The 11,940-nt window shown below is 34.0% G+C and overlaps 2 protein-coding genes across 8 annotated transcripts; both read right to left on the bottom strand.

Annotated features, from left to right (window-relative positions):
- Nucleotides 1–900: 900 nt before the first annotated feature.
- Nucleotides 901–4,638, bottom strand: LOC140969677 (uncharacterized). Of its 6 annotated transcripts, none has more exons than XR_012173977.1 (6): nt 4,538–4,638; nt 4,151–4,219; nt 3,426–4,063; nt 3,202–3,304; nt 2,625–2,711; nt 901–2,510 (listed from the first exon to the last, which is right to left on the bottom strand). XR_012173977.1 is itself a non-coding variant. In XM_073431100.1 (5 exons), the coding sequence occupies exons 1-5, from the start codon at nt 4,144–4,146 to the stop codon at nt 2,435–2,437; spliced, it is 567 nt and encodes a 188-aa protein (XP_073287201.1). In that variant the 3' UTR covers nt 901–2,434. The 6 variants fall into 6 exon arrangements, 1 of the variants encoding a protein (XP_073287201.1); XR_012173978.1 differs by lacking the exon at nt 4,538–4,638 and having other exon boundaries at nt 3,426–3,509; nt 3,943–4,063; nt 4,151–4,363; XR_012173976.1 differs by lacking the exon at nt 4,538–4,638 and having other exon boundaries at nt 4,151–4,363.
- Nucleotides 4,639–9,094: 4,456 nt separating this feature from the next.
- On the bottom strand, nt 9,095–10,859 carry LOC140969678 (uncharacterized). 2 transcript variants are annotated; one of them, XM_073431103.1, is made up of 3 exons: nt 10,567–10,859; nt 10,359–10,474; nt 9,095–9,343 (listed from the first exon to the last, which is right to left on the bottom strand). In XM_073431103.1, the coding sequence occupies exons 1-3, from the start codon at nt 10,699–10,701 to the stop codon at nt 9,220–9,222; spliced, it is 375 nt and encodes a 124-aa protein (XP_073287204.1). In that variant the 5' UTR covers nt 10,702–10,859; the 3' UTR covers nt 9,095–9,219. The 2 variants fall into 2 exon arrangements, with proteins under 2 accessions (XP_073287204.1, XP_073287203.1); XM_073431102.1 differs by having other exon boundaries at nt 9,095–9,358; nt 10,567–10,834.
- Between the last annotated feature and the right edge of the window lie 1,081 nt (nt 10,860–11,940).

Raw genomic sequence — 11,940 nt, 5'->3', positions numbered from 1 at the left:
TATGCTATCTTGTTTTACTGAATTTTTTTTCGTTTGAGTTACAGGAAAAGGTGGATATGGTCGTGTCTTTGAATGTAGACACAAACTCGACGGAATGACGTACGCAGTGAAAAAGATTCCATTCAATGAAGATCAGGTCATCTAGTAATTTCTTCTTTTTCTTTCAATGTGAAATTTTTAAGCATTGTCGGCTGGCCTTGGATTTTATTTTGAAATATAAAATGACCTAGGAGGTCAAGATAATGGCGTTATTGCATCAGCCAAACATTGTACGTTACCATCAGGTAATTTGCAGTTTTGTTAAGCAACTCGCTATCATGACTTATGACAATTATAAAATATTGATACGTAACGCTTAGTTTTTTTTATTATTCTTTCTATAGTCGTGGATTGAGGAAGGTTATGAACTATCTAGTGCAGATGACGACTCATATGGCACAGATACTTATAATCCACCGACCAAGACACTCTACGTGGCAATGGAGTTTTGCCATGAGATTTCACAATGATCACAACACTGACATCAATGAACAACGCTGTCATCTACCAATAACTAAGGAAACACTATCGCCCAATAAAGAACCAACTTAAATGCCTCAAACACCATATAAAAAAGCAAACAAGACCACGACACAAGATTTGAAGATACATCAGGGACAAACGAGACAAAACACAATTCAAACTTTACCGTTAACCTAGACTTCAATATAGATATATATGCACAATTACACACACATAATCCAAGAAAATCGGTCCATTGAGAACATTGCAATTTACTGATGTACATATGTTTTCAGTTTCAGATCCAAAAAGCATTGAACTCAAACGAAAAAAGATTTAGTAAAACAAGATAACATAAGTAGTTGTTAATGTTCACAAGTATGTTCACATTCATGAAAAAATAAATCATCTCAAGTTCACAACTAAATCCAGGTCTTCTTTGACAGAAATACGCTTGCACGGATTTATTTCGAGTAGGTCGAGGATAAAATCATAGGACCTCAGATTTATGTTGTTCCAATCTAACGAACCATTTCTTATTTGATCGAACTTATGTGCTCTTTCGAATTGAGTCGTAATGTGGTGAACCATCTCAAACATAATTAATCCGAGTGAGAAGATATTTGTCTTATCATTGATAGACGTAAGAGATCTTGTCATTTTTGGACAACGGTAGGATACATTTCCTACTGGTCCGGATGTACTCATCATTGAACTCCTGTCTGCTGCCCTATCAAATAGCATGACTGATAGAAATAATTGCAAGAAGTTACGTTTAAAAACTAAAACAGATTAAAATATTTTAAAATAGGTTTTTGATAAAAAAAAATAAAAATTAAGTACGGGCCGCAAATAATAAATTTTCAAAATTTATGAATATGAAATTATATTTGTCTGTATATAATAAATACAAATATAAAGCATCTTAAAAAATTTAGTGGAAAGCGACCGTGTCACCCAATTTCTTTTGCCCCACTATTGGTCATAACCAATTTTCCTCAATACCAAATCAGTTTTCAGTTGATTGTGGACATCAAAATAATAGATTTCGGATTTGGTAAGTTTGATTTTATAAAGTTATTTACTCTGTTTTAATTTTTTTTTTAAACGTAACTTCTTGCAATTATTTCTGTCAGCCATGCTCTTTGATAGGATAGGACAGCAGGCGACGGTTCAATGATGAGTACATACGGATCAATAGGAAATGTATCCTACCGTGCTCCAGAAATGACAAGATCTTCTACGTCTATAAATGATAAGGTAGATATCTTCTCACTCGGATTTATTATGTTTGAGATGGTTCACCACATGACGACTCAATCCGAAAGAGCACATAAGTTCGATCAAATAAGAAATGGTTCGTTAAATTGGAGCAACATAAATCTGAGGTCCTCTGATTTTATCCTCGACCTACTCGAAATCAATCCATGCAAGCGTATTTCTGCCAAAGAAGTCCTGGATTTAGTTGTGAATTTGAGATAATTTATTTTTTCATGAATGTAAACATAATTGTGAACATCAACAACTACTTCATATGCTATCTTGTTTTATTAAATCTTTTCTTCGTTTGAGTTCAATTCTTTTTGGATCTAAAACTGAAAACATATGTAGATAAGTAAACTGCAATATTATCAATAGACCGATTTTTCTGGATTATGCGTGCGTAACTGTGCATATATATCTATATTGAAGTCTAGATTAAAGGTAAAGTTTTAATTGTGTTTTGTCTCGTTTGTCCATGATGTATCTTCAAATATTGTGTTGTGGTCTTGTTTGCTTTTTGGTACGGTGTTTGAGGCATTTAAGTTGTTTCCTTATTGGGCGATGGTGTTTCCTTAGTTATTGATAGATGACAGCGTTGTTCATTGATGACAGTGTTATTATCATTGTGAAATATCACGGCAAAACTCCATTGCCACATAGAGTGTCTTGCTCAGTGGATTAGAAGTATCTGTGCCATATGGGTCGTCATCTGCACTAGATAGTTCATAACCTTCCTCAATCTACGACTGTAAAAAGAAAAATAAAAAAAAGTAAGCGTTAGGTATCAATATTTTATAACTGCCATAGGCCATGATAGCGAGTTGCTTAACAAAACTGCAAATTACCTGATGGTAACGTACAATGTTTGGCTGATGCAATAGCGCCATTATCTTGACTTCCGAGGTCATTTTATATTTCAAAACAAAATCCAAGGCCAGCCAACAATGCTTAAAAATTTCACATGGAAAGAAAGAGAAGAAATTACTGGATGACCTGATCTTCATTGAATGGAATCTTATTCACTGCGTACGTGATTCCGTCAAGTTTGTGCCTACATTCAAAGACACGACCATATCCACATTTTCCTGTAACAACAAAAAGATCAATTCAGTGGAGTCTTGAGCAACTACGTCAAGAAGGCATGGATAAATTAAAAGAAAAAAAATAGAGCCCAACAGGCAGATTCACATAAATAAACGTTATATATGGCATCTGCTACATTTTGATGTGTGTGCTATATTTGTTTCCACACATATATATTGAAAAGTGTACCGATAGCTACATAGGAGGCGTCAGAATATAATTTGACACGATTAGGGTTGGTTTGTGATACAGTATTGTTTTGATCATGATTGATTTCAATTGTACCTAACAACAATATCATTTGAAACCCATACTTTCAACAGAGGATTTATCTAACCAAGACAGAAAGCTTACCGATTTTGTTCAATACTTCATACATGGACTGGTAGTATGAAGATAAAGAAAAGGCTTGGCTTCTAATGCTCGAAGGAGCAGATCCACTTTCATCATCATAAGACTGCAAATATAAAGGCATTTTTGTGTATTAGAAATATATCATAAAGGAAAAGCTCGGTTCATGAATGGATTGCGGGTAACTTGCTAAGCAGAATTAAATACACAAACAAAAAAAAACTCACATTTTTGGAAGAACTATCAGTGAAGTAACATTTAACAATGCCCCAGATTCTGCCTATCTTTCCCTCTTCAAGATCATCTTTCAGCTGTGTGATGTATAATGGACCAACCTAACAAGAACAATCATATAACAAAACGACACAAATAGTTGCAACAACTTGAACTATAGACCTCAACTATAGATGCTCAAGGGAAGAAAGAAGATAAGTGAAGGGAAGGGGAGGTTTGGGGAAGTGGTGGTTTCATAGATGAAAAAAAATGATGAGCTGATATTACCTCAAGCCCTATGCCATCCTATTAATTAGATTTCTAAAGGAAATATACCGTAGGCTACTGCAACATTTCTTGATCCTTAGCTCCTAAAATGAGATTTTGTATTCTAAGGTATTGGCTGGATTCCTTTCATGCATAAGCTGCAGCATCTCATATCATCTCTGCCTCCATGAATTAACCAAATAAAAAATCCTAACATCGATATGCACACTTAAAGAGAGTGGTGACGTAATGCATAAACTAGACATCTTCATGTAGAAATGAAAGCAATCCATCAACTCCATTGCTTGGTTCCAGCTGCAGGTCAATATTTGTAAGAGTGCAGGTCACCAAAAGAGAGCATGGGAGAGGACTCCCCACTACAAGTCTGCGAAACAAAAAAAAAATCAAATTGGGAAGAATGTGCTCTACACCATCGATGTACTGTAAAAAAGGTGAAGAATTGAACATGTACCCAAGGTCCACAGCTATCACAATCGGGAATCCCAAGTGAACAGTCACAGAATCTCTATAATCTGTGATCCTGAAGCACTCAAAATGAGATACATCAAAAGCAAGGAATTAGTGTCTGACTGATGGAGTGTGTTTTCTTCCAGGAATACATCAATTCAAGATAATTACTCAACCTGGAACATCATTAACAATCGCCCTAAAAATACCTATTTAACCTAAAATCGATGAGCTCCTCAATGCCATTAACGCCACAGATTCAGGTTGAATCATGAGATTATGTTTACTAACATGAAACATAGTTTAAAGCATAAATCAACTTTTCTCTTTTAAACATTAGTCGGAGTGATGAATAATGAGGACTTTACAAAACAACTAACTGAGAACATACAAAATCAACCTTTCAAATAGTCACGTACATCATGTGAAAAATATCCAGTCAAAAATTTATCTGAAATACCAGCAGAAATTAAATGAGAAGAACAATAATTAGTTATAAAAAGTTACTATACTGACAATGTGAGAAATCAAACAACAAAATTTAAAATAATTTCACGAGTAAACGTACTTAAATCGAGTTTAAGCCATGGATTAATGTGTTGTATCTTTCCATGTCCAATACTCTGCTGTACGAAGGAGAGGGAGAGGAGACGAAGCTGGGAAAAGCGTTGAATGAGCACAGTACTGTGGAGTGGAAGCTGCTCAATGGGCACAGTACGATAGGGATGGAGGAGAAGCTTTCATTGCGCATAATTGGTGGGCCGGGCTATATCAATGGGCTGAGTGGAACAGTTTATCTAAATAAACTACTTTATTAATTATTATTATTTTATAAAATACTACGGACGAATAATTTTTTTCGTTTAGGTAATTAGACTAAATTAAACGAAACACTAATTTTCTAGATATAAAATATTCTCTCAATTTTGATATATAGTGTTATTTCTTGCATGTACTGTAGATTTTTATTTTTGTATAGGTTACTCTTGAATTTATCTAAAAAAAATTCATTTTTTATTATTTAGTAAAATAAATGTTATGGATGCGTCAAGTTTGAAATGGAATTTTAAGGGGTTTCTTTCTGCACATTCTAATGGGTTGTTTTGATTTTTTTATCATTATTTTATTTCTATGGCTCATTTAAATTGTTAAATTTGACGTAAATACTGCTCAGGCTGAGAATTCTAATGGGCTTGATCATAGCGATATCCTTGCAAATTTGCTTGGGCATTTAAGTAAGGTCAGAGTGTTTAATTCATTCATTATATTGTTTTCAGCAGTACCCTTAACTGCTCTCCATATATCCTCAGTCTCTGACTTGAGCGTCGGAGGGGCTACGTCGGGACACCCTCCCGGCCCTCTTCTAACGATTTTATTCATGATTTCAGGCTCAGGGCAATTTTGAAACTTGCGTCTGGACTAATGACACTTGCTGGAAGCGGATCCTAAATTTCCGTGAGCAACAGTTGGTATTCTGCAAAACTCACCCACTCGTCCCCAAATACTTGATAGTATGCTGATCTTGGCTCAACTTTGCAAATAAATTCTAATGCAAAAGGCATGTTCACACACAATGATTTCCGTATAAAAGTTTAAATAAATTTATTTCATTTCAATAAAATCTTAACACTGAAAGTCCGATCTCTTGTAAAATGTAAAAGACCAACAAATTTCTGCTGTAGCCACAGAGTCCATCTGGTTTGTACAAGGGTGGCATTGCATTGCATTGCTCAAAGGACTCTTCACAGTGATTGCCAGTCTTCGAAATGAATTCACAAAGCAATTATTTTTTACCCTATAAAACATCTAATGCAGACTTCTAATTATTGGTATTCTACAATAGAATATGGGAAAGAGAAGATGTAGAATCAAAACTTTCAATAAATCAACAAGTTTCAAACATAAATTCCTCAAGAAAGAAAAAATCCTATACAAAATAAATAGCATAATCATATAACTTCGGGTGAATAACTTAAAAGATAACTAGACAACTCATAAAATCCTAAGCTCTACTAATCTTTTTCCTTTGCGTCATCCTCATCCTTAACATCATCCAGCACCTTCGCAAAATCGTGATCGGCTGCAGAAAATATATAAGCAAAAGGAATGGGCCATGAGAAACAATCAACAGACAGAACATCATAGTGCAGGCACACATACCTACCATGAAACTTGAACAATCGGAAACAGGATGAACGAGTCCCTGGCTAAGTCAAGCCTCGCACATTAACTATATGGATCCAAAATGAAATGCAAGATAATAGTGAATTTTATAATTAATAACAATTTGATTTTGCGTGATAGTTTGCAAGTACATACTCCATTGCATATAATGAAATGTTTAACATATTTAAATTCTATCATATGATGTCGAATTTAGCGCCTTGCCTAATGCTGAGCCTCTGGGATAGTGCTCAAAAGCATATGATGGATTTGATTCAACTACCTTCATCTATGATGCGGAGGAATTTGTGGAGCATATTCAGCGGATCCCTAATGATTTGAAGAAAATCTCGATGAGGTTAATACTCGGTACAGCTCACCAGGAGACAAGTATAGACATGAGAAGAACTTAGTGATGGAGATTTGGTAATCGTTCGTATGGTACTTACAGTAAGCTCAAACACAAGAAAATTAGTTCTTACCAAATTCTCAAGAAGATCGGTGACGGTGCCTATAAAATTGATCTTCCAAGTTACATAAACATCTCCAATACTTAAGAGATCTCTGATATCTTTGATTACTTTCCACGTGCGAGCTTTCTTTTCACCATTGAAACTCGAGGACAAGTCTTCTTCAAGATGAGGAGATTGATGCAGCAAAAAAATATTAGTGTTTTGGCTTTCTATTTATTATTTTCAAGAAAGATTATTTAGTTGTTCAAGTGCATTAGCATGAATTTTTATTAGTATTCAATCAACATAATTCTAGTATCCTAATTACCTTAAGACTAGTATTTCATTAGTATCGTATTTACATAAGAACTCTCGGCAATCCTAATTGCCTCATCGGACTAGTATTTTTTTGTCCACTATCTAACTTGGTCGTCTGAAATCCAAGCATTTCTAATCCGTTTATTTGAAATCCTCCCACAAATCCAATCCTTCTATACATTCATAGCCTGATATAATTTGAACCAAAAGATTAAGCCCAAATAAGATAAGCAAAAAAATTGCACAAAATAAATAGCATAATCGTGGCAACAGGTGATAAACTTAAACAAAACTAGACAATAACTAAATGAAATCCTCGACACTACTGATCTTTCTCCCTTGTGTTATCCTCAACGTTGCATCTTCCAGCACATTCGCAATCTCATGCCTTTCATCATGTTAAGTGCCTGAGAATATATACACAAATGGCATATGCCATGAGGATACAATCAACAGTCAAAATGTAAAACAAAAGTCGTAGCTGCAGGCACACATACCTATTACGAAACTTGAACGCTCGGAAGCGAGATGAACGAGCCCCGTTATAACCTACACAATAAAATTCTTTCTGACACAGATGCAAAGTGGGATTTTAAAATTTTGAGCAAATTGCGGGAACATGCTGACCCATGGATCAAATCTTAACAAGAACAAACCAAGATGTCCTTGTAATAACACGTGCCACTTTCTCAATAATTGGGTATCAAGTCTCTAAACCCAAATCATAGTTATTAAAAAACAAGACCAGAGTCCAGCCTCAAGTCTTAGCGAGGCGAAGTACTTGCGCCTCCACACAAGTCGAACCGCAATCCCTAGATGTAGTGCAACACCTTAACCATGACCTTTACCATGAAGCCCCAGTATTAGTGCACTTTTAACATTCAAGGTACCTATCAAACGCGCAATAAGTGTTGGCACACAGAATCCAACAAGAACTGCAAGGTGGTAGCGATTTATTTTAATTTATAAATTAATGACAACTTGTTTTTGCATAACATTTTGTAAGTGCACGCTGGATTGCATTTAATGAAATGTTTTCACATATTTAGGTTTCGAACTATATATCTGATTGACTTGTCTTGCCTTCTGCTTAGCCTCTATGATATCTATGCGCCTTTATATGTCTTGTCCTTTTAATAAGCAAATGTCCTCAATTTTTATTTAAGCCTTGATATAATCAGAGCATATTCATAAAACTATATATTAAGTATGAAGTTGTTTTCAAGATTGAGACTTGAATCTAACTCAACCCCAAAAGACAGCTCAAATGAGATTGTCTAAGTTCATATATATAACTCCCGATTATTTTATCCAACCGACGTGAGACAATTAACATTCATGTAAACATAATGATCTATCCAATTGAACCCACGAAGCACGTGGTGAAGAGCTAGAACATGGGTGGGTGGCCAATTCCCTAAGTCGGATGTTTTGTTCGAATGGTTATAACGACATCGATGTTGTCGCTCCCATGCAACCTAATTATCATGGCCAAGGCTTCTTTCTTTTGTGGTTTCACATTCATGTAGGAAATGGTTCGTGTTTCAATTGTGTTGGGACACTTTATCGAGCATCTTCTTGTGTCTGTCGAGTTGATTTAGACAACCATTTCCCAAGGCAGATTTAACTTTCAAAGCCCATTTGACTTGTAACGAACGTGCCAAACACCAGCTGGCAAGCAATTTTTGAATAGCAATTCAGATGAGATGTAGTTATGAATGGAATGAAAGTAATATCCAAATCAGTTGTGCACATGACCCATTTATAAATTGGGCGGGTTACGCAATCTGTGTGCTGTTTTGCTATTATATATAATAATAAATAAATAAATAAGTTCTTTCACATGGTTCTTCAAAATATTATTTCGTCTTATTTTTTCATCTTAAACGGCATTATCATTATATTATTTCAGTTTTTTTAATTAATTCCTTCTCTATAATTTTCTCATATATCAATTCGACGTATATATTTATCTTAATTAAGATTAAGATATCTAAAATTATATTAATGGAACGTTTATAATTAATGAATTTCCATTCTACAACAAGGGCAATTTGCATTGGTCTCCAACCATGGGACCAAACACTTGGTGTGAAACTTATGAACACAAGGCAAATGCGTTGTGCTCTCTCCCTCCCACTTAACTTGCTCCAAACAAATTGCACGCACATTCCTCTTCTTCACTTGATTTCCACTTTATTTTTAACCATTTTAGTTTCTTCAACATCGTTTGATGCTCTTCCTTTACTTGTTCACTTGGTGATCTGGAATCGCCCATGCTTAAATAAAATATAAATTACATAAACTTACATTAGGTAAAAAATATTATAAAAAATAGAGAAATGACAAACGTAACGGAATCAAAGTTTTGCATTTTTAAAAAAAAGAAGGAATTGGAACATCTTTCTATTTTAAAACTTGAACTAAAGCATCAATTTGGTGGGAATATTACACATCGTAGATCGAATGATCATCATTAGTCCTGATACACGACACGGTTGTTCTGGTGTATCAAAAAAATTTAAAGCAGTAGTAATCATCGGATCCACAAGCAACTGAAAACTGATTTGATATTAAGGAAAATTGATTTGACCAATAGTGGGGCAAAAGAAATTGGGTGACACGGTCGCTTTCCTCTAAATTTTTTAAGATATGCTTTATATTTGTATATATTATATACAGACAAATATAATTTCACAATCATAAATTTTAAAAATTTATTGTTTTCGGCCTGCACTTAATTTTGTTTTGTTTTTTTTTTTTTATTACAGGTAAAAGTGCTCCTACCAATATCCTTCTCACTTCTGTCGAAGCATCGATTAATAGAGTTGACAAATGGTCGTTTACATTACCAATTAATCGAATTATGAAAGATTAAACCAAATAAACTTAATCAAACTGATTTTTTTATATAAAAAATCTTTAGACTCACTAATGTTAAAACATGCCGACATAAAAATTTCTAAAAAAAATGTAAAAACATCGAAATTCTAACGTTTGATGGCTTCGGTTTGATCAGTTTTGAGAAGAAATAATCGACACTGAACTGTTAAACCGATATTTTTCGAATTCAAAAAATCAATTTATCGGATGCCGATCAATCCTTATATTCCAAATTTTATAGCCAATATTACATTCATGATTATTTCATATATTTTATTTATCATGATATAATTATGCGGACTACAAAACCTAAATAGTTCCAGCCAAGCATGTGCAATTTCAAGAACGAATAATTTAATACGAATTTTATTGAAATCATCGTCTCTACCAACCAACCTTTTGCTTTGTGACTTCCATCGATGCTGCAGCCTTGCATCCAATCTCTTCTTTGCCTCCCTCGCTTCCGCGCCAAGCTCGCTTTCATCAAACAATGCCTGCTTCGCCGGATTCCGCTGTAAATTGATTCCAAAACAGAAGAAGATAAAACATAACTATTATATGCATAACAGATTGGATTGGATTGGAATAATCCGATTATTAGTACCATGTAAGAGTCTGATGTAAGAGAAGATCGCCTCATGTAGAAGCCACCGTAGGAAGTTGTCGACTGGAGTGATTCGGAGCTCTGGTGGCATTTTCTTCTTCTTGCAGCTTCGACTCCAGGTAGCATGCCTGCCATTTAATTGATGGATGCTAAGAAAATTGATATTTTGTTTCTGTGGTCTTCTGGGAATTGAAGTTAGGCGAAATAAAGGCTTTTGATAGTGTTGAATATTATTTATTTCGATCCATTGATATTATTATAGGGGGGAAGAGTGGTGATATATATGTACACTGATATAGGGGTGGCGTGTGTGTGGGCGGGGGAAGAAGGTTCCTCGAAGTGTGGTAAGGTGGAATAATTTAGGAGGGTCAATTCTTCAACACTGCTGATATGTTTAGATAGGATATGCATTTATCGGACACTATTTGTAATATGTGATATCCCTGTTATTATATGGGTTATAAAAATATATTTGGAGTGATACGGTTGTAATGGACAGTTTTCATAAAGTTATGACAAAAACGAAATAGTTATTAGAAGAGTTTGTTGTGCAGTCACGTTTCTGCAAGCTTGGACCTAGGACATGACACTATGTCAGACAATTGAATCATTATATATCATAACATAATTTATTTAAAATATTGTAATATATATATTAAAAAAATTTGTTGTTTTTTGTGGCTTAGAAAAACTAACAGATTTAAAAAGAGTTTTTTTCTCTCTAGGATCTGCGTAGCCTAATTAGGGTTGGTCTCCTGCTTTTGCAGACTTGATTCCTATGAACATTTTATGTACCATGTGTTGCCATGTTGGTTTCATAAAATTATAACGAAAAACGAAAACGAAATAGTTATTATAAAAGTATTGTGTAGTTACGTTTTTTAAATATATATTAAAAATTTTTTTTTTTGTGGCTTAGAAAAACTAAAAGATTTGAAATATAATAATCTCTGTTCACTTTTCATGTATCTATCTAATTTGTTTTCCATAACCAAACAATTACGTACATACAATTTCCGGCAACTGCTATAAAAATAGATTTTTAATCTACAATAACATAATAAGTAGCAATCTTATTATATAATTTATATGTGTGCCCCGATCGATGCTAAAATCAAAGTGCTGTCGTGTGAAAATTAAATAAATATATTTAACAAAATGGGACATATTAAATTAATAGGCTCAAAGTTCATGCANTAAGTAAATGATTAGTAATTAGAGTGATTGAAAAATGAGAGATATGAATTAATAGTGTGGTGGAATAAATGACATGGTATTTGGTATGATTTTAAAATGATGTATTAACTTTGTAAATTTTATTGTAATGATCAAAATACCCCAAGTGTTAATTAAATATATATTCTTAAAATAATT

The sequence above is a fragment of the Primulina huaijiensis genome, unplaced genomic scaffold (genome assembly GCF_012295235.1).
Source record: "Primulina huaijiensis isolate GDHJ02 unplaced genomic scaffold, ASM1229523v2 scaffold42523, whole genome shotgun sequence".
Lineage (NCBI taxonomy): Eukaryota > Viridiplantae > Streptophyta > Magnoliopsida > Lamiales > Gesneriaceae > Primulina > Primulina huaijiensis.
This window is presented reverse-complemented; position numbering and strand designations above follow the sequence as displayed.